The sequence below is a fragment of the Rhinichthys klamathensis genome, unplaced genomic scaffold (assembly GCF_029890125.1).
Source record: "Rhinichthys klamathensis goyatoka isolate OS25496 unplaced genomic scaffold, OSU_Roscu_1.1 h1tg000181l_1, whole genome shotgun sequence".
Classification (NCBI taxonomy): Eukaryota; Metazoa; Chordata; class Actinopteri; order Cypriniformes; family Leuciscidae; genus Rhinichthys; species Rhinichthys klamathensis.
The window spans coordinates 2,566,245-2,580,933 of NW_026606709.1; the positions used below are offsets into that span (position 1 = coordinate 2,566,245).

General features: G+C 43.6%; 1 protein-coding gene across 1 annotated transcript in view; it reads right to left on the reverse strand.

Moving 5' to 3' along the window:
• The window catches only part of si:dkey-246g23.2 (solute carrier family 66 member 2), a 52,520-nt gene that overhangs the window by 31,782 nt on the left and 6,049 nt on the right, over window positions 1-14,689 (reverse strand). Inside the window, exons 2-3 of the mRNA XM_056261286.1 lie at window positions 13,266-13,507; window positions 11,684-11,817 (exon numbers count right to left, since the gene is read on the reverse strand). Coding sequence (XP_056117261.1) covers window positions 11,684-11,817; window positions 13,266-13,465 — 334 coding nt within the window. The 5' untranslated portion in view covers window positions 13,466-13,507. The remainder of the gene's footprint in view (window positions 1-11,683; window positions 11,818-13,265; window positions 13,508-14,689) is intronic.

Genomic DNA, 14,689 nt, shown 5'->3' on the forward strand with positions numbered 1-14,689 from the left:
GAACTCGAATTCATGTGGCTTTCTATTGTGTCAACTCCATAATTATGGTGGTCATCAGTACATTTTAAGATTAGATTTAAGAAAAGAGACTAGGTAGCTTGGTATATTAACATTATACTTGAAATATACAGTTAAATAAACAGGCAACAATATTCCATTCTGTAATACTAAAAACATTGTCACAGGATTTTTTTCTTATTTTTACAGTGGATTTCTGGCAGCCAGAGCTGCCAGCTTTTTACTGTAAATTGAACAGGATTTTTTTTTTCTCACAGTGCTGGGTCTAAGTGAACTCTCATTAATAATAGAAATGAGGCAGGCAACATGTGGAATAGAGGCTCCTGGGGGTAAGCGGGGGCTAACCAGCTCTCTCATCTATCATCCATCTGGACTCTGTCACCAGAGCTCTCACATACAGTGTGAAAAAGAGGGAGAGTTTAGATTGTGCCGTCTACTGTACATCTGTCAGGGGATGCGTGTAGCTTAATCCTGACAAAGCGAGATGAGTGACGCAGAAAGACGGCATAAACATTTTTAATGAACACTAAACACTACACAGTAACATAACTTTACCACAAGACAATGAACAGAGGAGAACTGCGGGCTTAAATACAATGAAGGAAGGCAATCAACAAAACAGGGAACAGGTGAGAACAAATGAGAAACCATGACAACTAATGAATGATTAGAACTCAGACAAAAGGTGACAATGAACACTATGACTATAAACTAAACAAGACGATGAAGCAGAAATTGATCATGACAACACATGTTGCATTCTGCATGGTGTTTAGGCATAATAAGTGCCAGTATGCTGCCAAAAAGCATCTTTGAACTGTGAAACTTGATTGTGGGTGTGAGCTCATGAGTCGTCGTGCAATGTGGGCTGCAAGCCTTGAACAGTAATTTAGGTCAAATGTAAATTAAAAATAGTGGGATCACCCGGGTCAGACTTTTATTAGGGATCTTGCATCAGGAATAACCAATGCAGCAGCCCCTATAAAAGCATTAATGAGTGTAAAAACTCACTACAAAGCGAAAGCTAGAGGGGTGAATCTCATTAAAACATGCCGAAGGTCACATTTCACCCCAAAATCAAAAGGAAAAAAAATGCATAAAGAAAATGAGGTCTATTTTTTTTCTTTCATTTTCATGAAATTTAAGCATGGGTTTTGTGAGATTCATCCATCTAGAGATAGACATTTTTTTTAGAGAAGGATAGAGTAGGAGCCAAAGGTATTATGGAGATAAGGTTTGCGAAAGAACAGCAAAAGGGCAGCAGGAAAATGAAAGTGCATAGAAGAAGAAAGAGATTTAGACTCACTGAAGAGCTCTCAAAAGGGAGCATCAGAAGAGCTAGATATGATGACCCTGCTGCACTGTTTCAAGCTCTGTAAGACTGTCCCCTTACTTAGCTTTTACCTTGTTACATGCCATTGACTGTTCTGTCAGAGCACAGAGTGATTGAGGGATGGGGAGGGGACGTGCCTGTCAGAATACACTGCTGATTCAGTGAGTGAGAAGCCCCTGCTGAGACCAGACTCGAGAACCGAGGGTCAGAGATGAACTCGTGAATTTATAAAAGCGGCTCACACATAACCAGCAGATACAGCCACAGTCCGACACCAAAGAACTTAAAAGAGCTTTTTTCAGTAGTGTTAAGTATTTGAGTAAATGTAATTAGTTACTTCTTAAGTATCTTTTTGGCTACTTTGTAGTTTTAGTATCAAAGATATTAGCAACCTCTATACTTGATTAATTTTTTTATAAGTATGTGCACTCTTTACTCCAATACATTTGTAACGAGAAATGCTATTAATTGTTAAATTTTGCATGGCACTTAACTTTTTCTGCAGTTTATTTCTGCAACAAAATAAGTAATATCACCATCTGCAGGGCATTGAAGGTACTATATCCTGTGAGTGTTGCCCTTCCTCAAACAAACTTGTCAACAAGGCTACTTTGCACGAACGCGAATGAATTAGCAGGTAGTTGTGAATCAGAGGTGTTTATATTTGAGATGAGGACTGGACTGCAGCCGGCGATGAGTCCGAAACCAGTGTCCAGTGCAAGCAGGCTTTGACTATTTCATTGTATTTAACATTATTTTATTTATCCGTTATATTCAAGGGAACTTTTTGAAGAATATTGTTTTACTTAAACCCTTTTTGAGCTCTTGAGCTTAACTGAGATTTGAGTGAGACTTGAGTGTTTGTAGACGTTGTGTCGACCTTGATTTATTGCAATATAGAGGTGTTCAGTTTTATTTTGATCTTATAATTTAAACATGTGATTGCTCTCCTCACAAATCAACTCTTTCTTTTTTTTCCCTGGCATGTCTCTTAGGTGTTGAGGAATAATGCGTCTTTGAGCCTACGGTCAGTATGAGTAAATTACTTTAGTACTTAAAATACTAAAATCAGATACTGTGAGTGGTATTGTGAGTGGCGCAATGCATACAAAAGTGTGAGGATGTTGTATGTGGTTTACAATGCGTTTCTATGGGGTTTCTGGTTGCAAGGGCAGGAAAAATCCAATTATAAGATTCAAATCTTAGTTTTTTTGTTGTCTAAACAAGTCTCACATGTTATACGTACTATGACAACCAATGTAAAAGTGCTAACAAAAGTAAAATAACTTATTTATTTTTACTTTTGTTAGCACATTTATATATACACAGTATATATATATTTAATTGGCCTGGGTAATAGCATGAGTAATAGCACAACTGCATTACAATGTGCCTGACTTTAATAGCAAGAGGATGGAAATGTGAGCAGATTAATTCCTGCCATCTGATGTCATATACATATATTACATAATCTGACATTTACACAAGAACCAATATAAAAACATCAAAACACGTTCAGTGGGAGGGAAAAGAGGAGGCAGAGGTTCTTCCAAGGATCTGTGATATATTCCATGTAGTCTTAATTATTCATAAGCGACTTTACAGCAGAAGTGTTAAGCTTTCACCTTAAAGTTATGTCAGGTATACCATATTTACAATACAGTGGGAGCTCCAGTTATGTTTTTCACATAAACATGATTCAGTTCACACTGCTGTAAAACTAAAAATGTGCACACAATGAATAACACAATGAAAATGTAATAAAATTCATCAACTGAATTCTGAAAATTTAAACCTTATTCAATTGCATCATTGGCCAAATGGTGTCACTTCGATACATGTACTTTTTAAATGTCAATTGGACACACACCAGGGCGTAATGAAATGAGTATCCGAGCTGACACCCCAGTGGCCACACTTGATTGGTCACAATTCAGCTCTGCGAGGCACAGATAGCGGCACCTGCCACCCCCCTGCCCAGATAATACAAGAAACTCACTGAGCATGCTCAAACAACCACTTCACTACATGTAATGACCTGGTTTAATTCACAGTGACCCAATTTCGACACCTGAATCACACTAAAAAAATTAGTTTCACTGAAAAATACCAAACCAAGTGACATCAAACAAATTACGCAAGTGTGTTTCTTCATTTTAACTTAATATATTTCCCATTAAAATAAATACATAAACATACTTCTAAATGCATTTGGGGGCACTGTCCATCATACTCATATCATGTACCACGTGTCTCCACAAGAGGGCCTTGCTGTTCTGGTTTTTAATGTCTTACGGTTTAAAAAAAAAAATGCTTACACACTAAAAGTGTTACCATTCCCTCAAATACCTAATCTTCATGTGACACTGAAGGGCTACTGAAATTAAATGCTATTGAAAACTCAGCTTTGTCATCACAGGAATAAATTACATTTTAAAATATACCACAATAGAAAGGCTATTTAAATAGTAACAATATTTTACTATATTACTGTTTTAACTAGGCCTATTTTTATCAAATAAATGCACCCTTGATGAACAGATTTTTTTTTTATATAGGCCTATATATATATATATATATATATATATATATATATATATATATTATATATATATATATATATATATATATATATATTACAATCCCAAATTGTGTGTAATCGTTAGCTGCAGGGTAAATTTCCTTTTGTCATTATGAAGGTAATAAAACTGCTAATTATTGTGAAGCAGTGACACAGTTGTCCTCAAATATGCAGATAATATACTCTGAAAAGGCCACTAGACAGAAAAGTAGACTGTATGAAATAGAACTGACACAAACTCCAGGGCAAAGCTCACTGGCATTTAAAGCATACTCCAAAACAACAGATTAAACAAATATGAGACATTGGCTTTCTTAATTCAGTCTCCTAAAGGTCATACCATAACACTTCTCTCAACATCTATGAATTTATGTCAAAACAACAACAGTGGGAATCTAATGAACAGCCTGAGGGCAATCATAGTGAGTCAATGCAAAATTATTCATTTCCTGCAGCCTTAAACAGACCTGAGCTTTACACGTAACATAACCTTAGATGTTACCCATAACTGACAAATGAAACGTGTGAGGGCACATCATACAGTATGTATAAGAGTATAGGTTAATTGGTCACTTTGAGCATACCTTCACATCACAAGTGTACACGTGTGTGTGTGTGTGTGTGTGTGTGTGTGTGTGTGTGTGTGTGTGTGTGTGTGTGTGTGTGTGTGTGTATGTGTGTGTGTGTGTGTGTGTGTGTGTGTGTGTGTGTGTGTGTGTGTGTGTGTGTGTGTGTGTTTAAAGATCTGTTTTTGTAGCCTCACACTCACAGCTTGTGTGTGTGTGTATAGGTGTGAAGTTATGCAGGGACAGGTGGGCTGTAGGTCACACATAACCAGCGGGACAGCTGGTGATTAAAGAGGGTCTCGTTTGACGTCTAACTTTCAGAGGGAGGACCCGATGTCCGTACTATTCTGGGTCCAGCACACACCCTTCCCTTCTGTTCCTGTTGTAACCGGACACCTTAACTGCCATTAAGGCAAACCTGCTGACACACACAGTTCTCTGTGAAACTGGATGTTCAGCACTGAACAGTCTGCTTTATTAAACAAAAACAAAAAAACGAATAATGTGAACATTTCCAAATGTTATTTTTCAGTTGGAAAACATTATTTTACAGAAGCTAACTGACATAGTGTATCCTTTTCCACACATTCTAAAAGTAAAGTTAATTAAGTAAAATCACAAATGCATTGTTAAACTTATAAAAACAAATTGTGACTGTATTATTAGTATACTGGGGGGTGATTAGGGCTGTCAAGACATTAAAATCATTCTTTAGTGTCAATGACAATGACACTAATAACTTTACTTTTTGATTGCCTATCCCATCTGATTTTCATTGCTAAATAAATTTACCATTAGGAAAGTCTCTCTCTGAATTTCACCAAAACTTTCAAGAAAGTTTCACCACGGTTTCTTCCACAACTGTCTAAACTTTCAGTCAAAGCTCAGGTGTCTCATTAAATAGAGAAGAGAGAAGAAGCTTTTTACAGCTTCAGCATTAATAGTTTTATTTCACAAGTTTTAGTTCACAAGACTCATTCAAAAAACACTTGTCTGACTGTCCACATTAAAATGTATATATATATATATATATATATATATATATATATATATTTTTTTTTTTTTTTTTTTTTTACAAAAGTCCAACAATGTGTGCTGGTCAGCATTCACACAGGCTTCGCACCCTTTATAACAAAGTGAAAGAAAGAGCTATCGCCTCCAGCTTAATCAATCAACATGGCAGGTGATTTAGGGCTCTGTCTGATTTCACATTCAATTTTCTGAATATTACAACATAGCAAAATGTTATCATATAAGCTCCCTCCAAGACAGTGATCTCATAAACTCACTTGAGATTGAGTTTTAAAACCAGAAAAAGCCAATCAACTGAAGCCTAACTTTATCATAAATCAATTCTGCGGAAGAGCAAAAAGGAAATTACACACAGTTTGCACCCTGGTCCACGTGATAGCAATATTCTCAGACACTTAACATCTTCATTATAAATTAATGTGTGACTAGACTGGCGCCCCAGGCAATGAGTAACATTCATGCTCTTTGAATCCCATCTACATGACAGCAAGAGAAAGATCCGATATCTGTTTACTAATGTTCTTGCATATATATTGCATACCATTCAAATCACCTCAGGCGTAAATACAACACTTGAATACGGCAAGGCCTTGTAGCAATCAATATAACTGGCACTTTACAAATTTCTACTTTCATCCAAGACATTATCAATATACTTTTCAACGAGTTATGTCTTAATATGATCCCCAAAAATATTGGACACTTTAACCACACTTAAAAATGAATGACTGGTATTGCATTGAGATGAGCACAGCTTTCAAGAATACGTATCGGTTACCTAACGTAACCTCGGTTCTCTCTAGAAGAGGGAACGAGTATTGCGTAAGTTAGCTTACACTACGGGAAAGATTCATCTTTTCGAGATATTGAAGCCAAAAAATTATACTTCATTTTTGTATTCATTGTCAACGCAGTGCAGCAGCTAGCAGACCTAGAGCGGACTGTCTAGAGTGCCCATAGGCTGCCCTGCGGCAACTGCAGCAGCCTATCACTGAGCACGGCGTGACGTCACATCCAATGAAGGGCGCTCGCGCCCTCATCGCGTCTTAGCCCGCCAGAATGGGCGTGGCTTAGCGTATATAAGCGGGACACGGAGGCTGTCTCCCTGGTTTTCATCGACTGAAGCGAAAATCGCTCGTGGTGCGAGCACGGCAGGTTACACAATACTCGTTCCCTCTTCTAGAGAGAACCGAGGTTACGTTTGGTAACCGATACGTTCTCTTACGAGAGGTTCTCTCGCATTGCGTAAGTTAGCCTACGCTACGGGAACCCTTTGTCAATGCCGTGCGCGCCAAGCATCCACTTCATGAGTCCCAGGGAAACCCGGGGATCCCAGATAAGCGGGGAATAAGGCGGTCAGCAACGCGGGCCGGCACAAGTAGATAAGCACTCATAGGGAATACAGAGAAGCGTCGCCGGTCCGTATAAGCATATAGCATATTAACCCAATATAGTGCAGCTCAACCAGGAGAGCTAAGTCACGTGAGAGTAGCCTGCACACGATCAGATCTGGACAGAACGTACATCTCACTTATATTGACAGAAGTTTAGCCTGCAGGGCGGGAACTTCCAGGTTTTAGAACCTAACAAAGGTGGACGGGGAGGCCCAGCCACACATATGTCATGAATTGAAATTCCGCTGGACCATGCCCACGACAAGGCCATGCCTCTAGTGGAATGAGCCCTGACGCCCAAAGGGCATTGCAGACCTTTTGACGCATAAGCAGCTGCGATAGCGTCCACTATCCATCTGGACAGGCTTTGTTTCGAGGCGGCGAGACCTTTGGTGCGCCCACCAACCGAAACGAAAAGCTGCTCCGAGCGCCTGAAAGGGGCGGAGCGTGTAATGTAAGCCCTCAGCGCCCTGACCGGGCAGAGGAGATTAACATCGCTCTCGCTATCGGATGCTGGCAGAGCCAATAGAGAAATGACCTGCGCTCTGAACGGAGTGCCAATCACTTTAGGGACATAGCCATGTCTAGGTTTGAGGATGACTTTAGAGTCATTCGGTCCGAACTCAAGACACGCAGCGCTGACAGACATAATCGGCCGCGCGTCGACTCTGCGAATGCTGCAACGGCCGCCACATAGACTTTAAGCGTGGAGGGGGACCTCCCCTTATCCAACAGCTCTTGAAGGAAACTAAGCAACCGCGAGACCCCACAAGTTCGTGGGTCCAGATTTTTGTCGGTGCACCATTTGGAGAACACAGACCATTTAGACGTGTAAAGCTTTCTAGTAGAGGGAGCTCTAGACTGCATAATTGTGTTCATCACTCCTTCGGCCAGGATAACGGGTATCCGTTGATCAACCATGCGTGCAGAGACCAGCGCTCTGGATGGGGATGCCAGATCGAGCCGCGAGCTTGAGAGAGGAGATCTGTCCTCACCGGAATCGGGCACGGGGCTGTTTGTGACAGCCACGTCAGCTCCGGGAACCAAGTTTGGTTCTCCCATCACAGGGCTATAAGGAGCACCGAGTGGCGCGTTTCCCTGATTCTCTTGATTACCTGTGGCAACAGTGAGACCGGAGGGAAAGCATACAGCGGGCGGCTGGGCCAGATTTGGGCTAGCACGTCCTCGTTCTTCGAAAAGAACATTGGGCAGTGAGCGTTGTCTTTTGACGCAAAGAGGTCGACTTCAGCTTTGCCGAAAAGGCGCCATAGCGACTGGACTGTTTGGGGGTGCAGGGACCATTCCCCCGGAGGAATATTGTCCCTGGACAGTTTGTCTGGGCCGTCGTTCAGGTGGCCTGGCACATGCGCATCTCTCAGTGAGTGCTGAGACCAAACGAGGAGGTGTTCTGTTAGATCGCAGAGGTTCCTGGATCTGACACTGCCTTGACGGTTCACGTAGGACACCACAGACATGTTGTCCGAACGGACTAGAACATAGTGGTCCTGTATGAACGGGAGGAAGCGCTTCGCCGCGTTCTCGACCGCTATCATTTCCAGACAGTTTATGTGAAGGAGCTTCTCTTGGTCTGACCACAGGCCAAAGACCGGTCTGCCCTTTGAAGAGAGCGCCCCAACCTGAGTTGGACGCATCTGTTGAGATGACCTTTCGATACGAGACAGCTCCCATCATCACTCCCCGCTGATACCAGTCGGCCGCTAACCAGGGCTGCAGAGCCGTAATGCAGCTCTGAGTCATTCTGGTTCGTTCGCAGCCGGAGGCCCAAGCTCGGCGGGACGCTCGAGCGTTCAGCCAGCGTTGTAGTGGGCGCATGCGCATTAAGCCCAGCTGGAGCACTGCAGCAGCTGAGGCCATACAACCCAGCATCCTCTGAAATGTCTTCAGAGGGGCGATGCTGCCCTTAGTGAATGCACGGGGTGCTAAAGATGCTGCACTTTGTGAATGTACGGGGTGCTAAAGACAGGCCGAACGGCAGGACGGTGTATTGATATACCTGACCGTCGAAGGCGAATCTCAAGAATGGCCTGTGACAGGGTATTATCTGAATCTGAAAATAGGCATCTTTCAGATCGAGAGAGATAAACCAGTCCCTCGGGCGAACGTGCGCGAGGATTTTTCTGGTCGTAAGCATTTTGAACGGTCTTTTCACAAGAACTTTGTTCAAATGTCTCAGATCTAAAATAGGTCTGAGAGCTCCGTCCTTCGTTGGTTCGAGGAAATAACGTCTGTAAACGCCTGACTCGCTCAGAGAAGGCGGTACCAGTTCTATGGCCTCTTTGCATAGCAGCTTCGCTATTTCTGCGCGGAGTAGATGTGCTACTTCCACATTCACTTTCATCGGGGTCCGTGCTCGAAAGCGCAGGGGGCGGTGGTCGAACTGTAGCGAATAGCCCTGCCTTATTGTGCTTAGCACCCATTCTGATACCCCTGGAATCGCTTCCCACGCTTTTATATGTACAGCTAGGGGCAGAATGGCCTCCGGGTTCTGATCACCGCACTGCGTGGGCTCGAGAAACTAAACCGGAGGTGTGCGCGCGCCCTCTGTGCTTGAATACGGCGGCTCGCTGACAGCGGTGGCAGGCTTTTTCATATGTGACGTCCCGATTGCTATGAATGGGGAGCGTTTTGTGATCACTTTGTGATGCGCAAGCAGTGCCTTGGGCGAAGTGTTTACTAGTAAGCGTGAACGCTCGTGAGCGGCCACGGGACTCACATTCATATGTGACACCCCGATCGCTTTGTATTGGGAACGTTTTGTGACAACTCCGAGACGCGCGAGCGGCGCCTGGGGCGGGGTGTTTGTTAGTAAGCGTGAGCGCTCGTAAGCGGGCATGCGCTTTACACTCATATGTGACGTCCCGATCGCTTTGGATGGGGAACGTTTTGTGATAACCTTGTGTCGCGCGAGCGGCGCCTGTGGAGAGGTGTGTGTTAGTAAGCGTGAGCGCTCGTGAGCGGGCACGGGACTTACATTCATAATCTGATCGATATGAGGCTGTTTTGGCCGTGTGATAGAGCGGGCAGAGAGTAGGCGTGGGCACGGACTCGTGGGCACATTTCCTACTTTTAACACTCAAGCGGCATTTGCCAGCTTTATGAGAGTGGGCTCTGTGAATGACATGGGAAGTGTTGTGCTTGTGTGTAGGGGTGAACACTGAGATGTGGGCACTTTTTCTACACTCAAAACACCATCGGCATGAGGCGGATAACTAGACATTGTACTCTTTATGAGATTTCTCTGGGTCGCTGTGAAAAAGGCGGTTTTGTGGAGGCGAGCGGGTCGTATTACCGGCTCGTTGGCTGCTGAATGTACCACTGCAGTAGCCTGTTCGAAGCGCCATCTCGCGGAGGGCGGACAAAGGTGCTCTGCAACCGCTTCCTCCACAGGGGGGATAGAGGTGTATCCCTTCTCGGCGGCGCCGTCCACTTGGGAGAGCGACGCGGAGACGTGAGAGTGAAGCCTCGCGGAAAATGGTGCATTCCACGATTTAGCAAGCTCCGTGTGGAGTTCTGGCAGGAAAGGCGCAGACCTGGATGCGGGCGCTTGACGGCGGCGATGAAGAAAGCTGCCGTCGAGTCTGCTAGGCGCGGGTGACCACTCAAGGCCGAGTCGGTCGACGGCCTGGGAAAGGAGGCGCATCAGCTCAGCGTCCACTCCAGCACGGGTCCGGCCGGATTCCTGGATCGAGGAGGAGGCGGAATGATGAGAACCCGACCACTCCTCACTGTCCGACGCCAAAATGGAACAGCAGTCTCCTGTGGCTTGTCCTTCCGCCTCGTCATCTGAAGCGATGGCAGTGCGGGCCGTAGCCGGCAGCTGTGCGTCCGTGAGGGGAGGCGGAGAAGGCGAGAGCGAAGCTCGAGGGAGGAACTCCGGCGAGCGATTCGCGGTGACCACAGGCTCCGGAGGCCTTTGAGAACGGTCCTTCTTCTTGCGGGGTCCTACAAAGGGCGGAGTGACAGCTTCGGGGTTAAAAACTTCGAGTCGAGCCCGCAGGGTCGACATCGGAAGTTCTTCACAATGCTCGCAGCCTCCCGACGAGAGAGCTGCGTGTTCCTGGCCCAGGCAGAGAGCGCAGATCACATGGCAGTCTCCGACGCTGAGCGGGGCTCTGCACGAGCCACAGGAAGTGCGAGGCATCTTAAAAAAGACGTCTCGCTGCTCTTTTAGAAGGGTGGTGTCGCATAGGTGAACACGCACAGAATAGAGCTCAGAGAAAAAGGATATGTCGCCGGATAGTGTAGCTCGCACGGATGGCTGAAGGCAGCGAAGACGACTGGCTTCTTCAGGCGCTGTCCTAAGCTGGCTTTGTCGCTTTCTCAACGGCGGCGGCAGCTTCTCTCAGAATCCAGCGATGCGAAGAGCTTCGCTGAAGAGATGAAAATCAGGGAGACAGCCGAGCCCCGCTTATATACGCTAAGCCACGCCCATTCTGGCGGGCTAAGACGCGATGAGGGGCCCTGTATTGGACGTGACGTCACGCCGGGCTCAGTGGTAGGCCGCTGCAGTTGCCGCAGGGCAGCCAATGAGCACGCTAGGCAGTCTGCTCTAGGTCTGCTAGCTGCTGCACTGCGTTGACAATGAATACAAAAAATAAGGATAATTTTTTGGCTTCAATATCTCGAAAAGATTAATCTTTCCCGTAGCGTAAGCTAACTTACGCAATACGAGAGAACCTCTCGTAAGTGAACTGTTTCACACTACTGCTGGATACGGCGTGTTGTTTAATGTGATTACCTGTGATGTGGTGCTGTTTGGTACTGACACGGTTGCTGCTCTGGATGGAACAGCACAAATGAAGCATAGCCAACATAGCGAGAATCATCACCACACTCTGCAGGAGCAAAGGCAGCTCAAACTGTTTGCCTATCCTGCAAAACAAAGCAATAAATACTTAATTTAAAGGTGAAGTGTGTAAAAGCTGTGCCTCTAGATAAACCAAACAGAACTGCGCAAATAACAACTGTTTTCAAACAAGCTTCTCAGACTGTCCTGCCATTTTCCATTTGTCAAACAAACTGAAAACCCTGCCCCAAAATCACACCATCGGTTGAGCCATTGCTGTTATGTTGGGCTGGTTCGGATACGCAAACAAAGCCATTTTTAAAGCCACAGAGCAGAAAATGTTTATGCTTTTCAGAGAATACAACATATGAATGGCTTAATTATGGCTCTCTTTACATATTAAAGTCGCAATGAAATGAAAGCACTTTTCTCCCACATTTTTACATACATTCAAGTGAAATGGTTTATCAAAAACAAAAATGAGCTTGTAGTCGATTGTAAAAATGGGGCAGATTTAAGTAGACTATGACCCCATTTACACCTGGTATTAAAATGCGATCTGTATCCAGATAAGTTATCCGGATAATAAAAAATGCATGTTAATGCAAGGTGTAAATACGTTGTGATCGGATTGTGATCGGATCTGCCTGACCACATCTGGAGGTAGTCTGGCTCGCATTGTGTTCTGATCTTTACTAGGTGTAAACGCAATCCGTACGACGTGATGGCATTCGTACCTGCCAAACGTAATTTTTTTTCTGGAGGACAGAGGCCTTGTCCACACGGACACGGGTATTTTTATAACCGTGACTTTTTTTACGCGGTTCGGCCGTTCGTCCACACGGAAACGTAGTATCAGGACACTGAAACCGAACATTTTTGAAAACCCCTGCCAGGGTGAGGATTTTCAGAAACGCCGGTTACAGTGTTGTCGTGTAGACAGGAAAACCGGGGTTTTTGCCTTGCGACGTCAGTGTGCGCCCGCGCTGCGCCATTATCCGCCTACCGGAACCTGTAATAACTTTTTGTTAGGCTTCTGATTGGCCAACGTGGCTTTACGATTAGGGTTATATCGCCGCCTGCTGGTGTGGCATGCTCTTGACAGCGCTTGATAGCGTGTTTTTGCGTTTTCATGTGGACGGGATTTTTTTTTAAACGCAGGAGGAAAAACTCCAGTTATAAAAATACCCTTTGTTTTTAACAGGGTGGATAGGGTGAAGTTCCATTTCATACTGAGTGTTAATTAAGTTAATTAAAAATAATTTTCATTTATTAAGAAAGAAAAAAAGGAGCTTGAAACATACATAAAATGGCACAATAGAAATTATATTGAGAAGAAAGGCTATTCTCCAAACAAAAGGGGGAGCAAATAAATAAATAAATAAAAGAACAGGCCTACAAAATTACTTAATAAAATCAACCTTTATTAGTTAAGCTTTGTTCCTGTTTATTTCGCATCGATTTCCACATTCCACATTTCGCCATCAATGAACTCTATCTGCTGCTGCTCTAACATTAACTCTCCTCCACTCACCAGAAGAAAATGCGAAGTATATTAGCAATGAGCAGCACCAGACAGACTCTTGTGGAGAATCCCTCAGCATTATTGGTCCTCTGGATCTCCTGGTACTGGGGGACGTAGGGCACCGCACCCCCAAACACCAACACACCAGAAGCCAGCCAGGATAGCAGAGTCCAAGAGCTCTCCATGTTCTCTTCTGACCCCTGCTCCATCACTTAGTTCTTAAAAAAGCACTCTCTTTATACTCATATCCCCTGCAAGAAGAGATTAGGACACTTTTACATTTGAATCAATATATAATAAAGTACAATGCAATGCAAAAAGAGGCATATATTGCAGCAACATGCCCTTAAAGCACCAATAAAAGCAACAGTGCCACCTTCAGTATCCTTAAAGCTCTTACAGGATCAACAATACTTACAATAAACACATTGTAAAGGATTCATGCGTGCCTTTCTAGAAATGAAATCCTATGAGGGGCCATTTTCATAGTAGTGAAACAGTAACAGTCGTCTATGCACGCTGCCACCCAATCTGATGGTATCTCAGCTAAACAGGACGTTTGTGCACCAAAAGATAAGGCTTCTCTTTGTCTCTGACCTGACAAACATCTCCTCAAAATGATATAGGCTGAGTCACAAGATCTAGAATACACTGCTGAGAAGTTTCAAAATAGTTATGACTGAGCTTATGTTGCAGCATCATTTCCTCTATTCAGCACACGTCTTGGACAGATATGTTTTCTGAGGGGGTGAACATTCTTTAAAGGATGTAGAAAACGGAAGAATGTGTAATCTATGCTAACACAAAGCCTGGAAGAAGCTCATTTTTAAACCAACATTGTGTTATTGAACACTTGACCCCTATACATTTCCCCCAGTTTATATTGCATTGGATTAGTTTATATTATATTTGTTTTTTCAACTGTAATTCAGATTTCTACTTGACCTGCCAGCATTTTAAATATATAAATATCACATATAAAACTCCAAAACAGGAATAAATAAATCCATAAACAACATTGCTGGGAAAAATATGGCATACATGGCAAAACATTACTAATTTATCTAATTTATCAGTTTCATCATAAATGTATCTTTGGTCAGCACAGGTAATAGATTTTCTAACTGGCTAACAGTACGTGTTGATGGTTGAAAAGCAGCATTAGCAACTACATTTCACACCAAAAATATTTTAAAGCAATTATCAAACAAACAAACAAAACAAAACAAAAAACAAGATCAAAATCAATCTGAAGGGCCCTGCAACATTTTAAAGTGGATTTTATGGGTTTAAGATTAGTAAGGAATGTATAATCCATATAAAGTCAACTGGAACCAAGAACTTTCGCATTGCTTGTGTCCTGCAGTTAAGGTCTATCAGTAAAGTATGTATATTTTCTGAGAAGTGCTACTGTACATAGATGTGTTGCATAA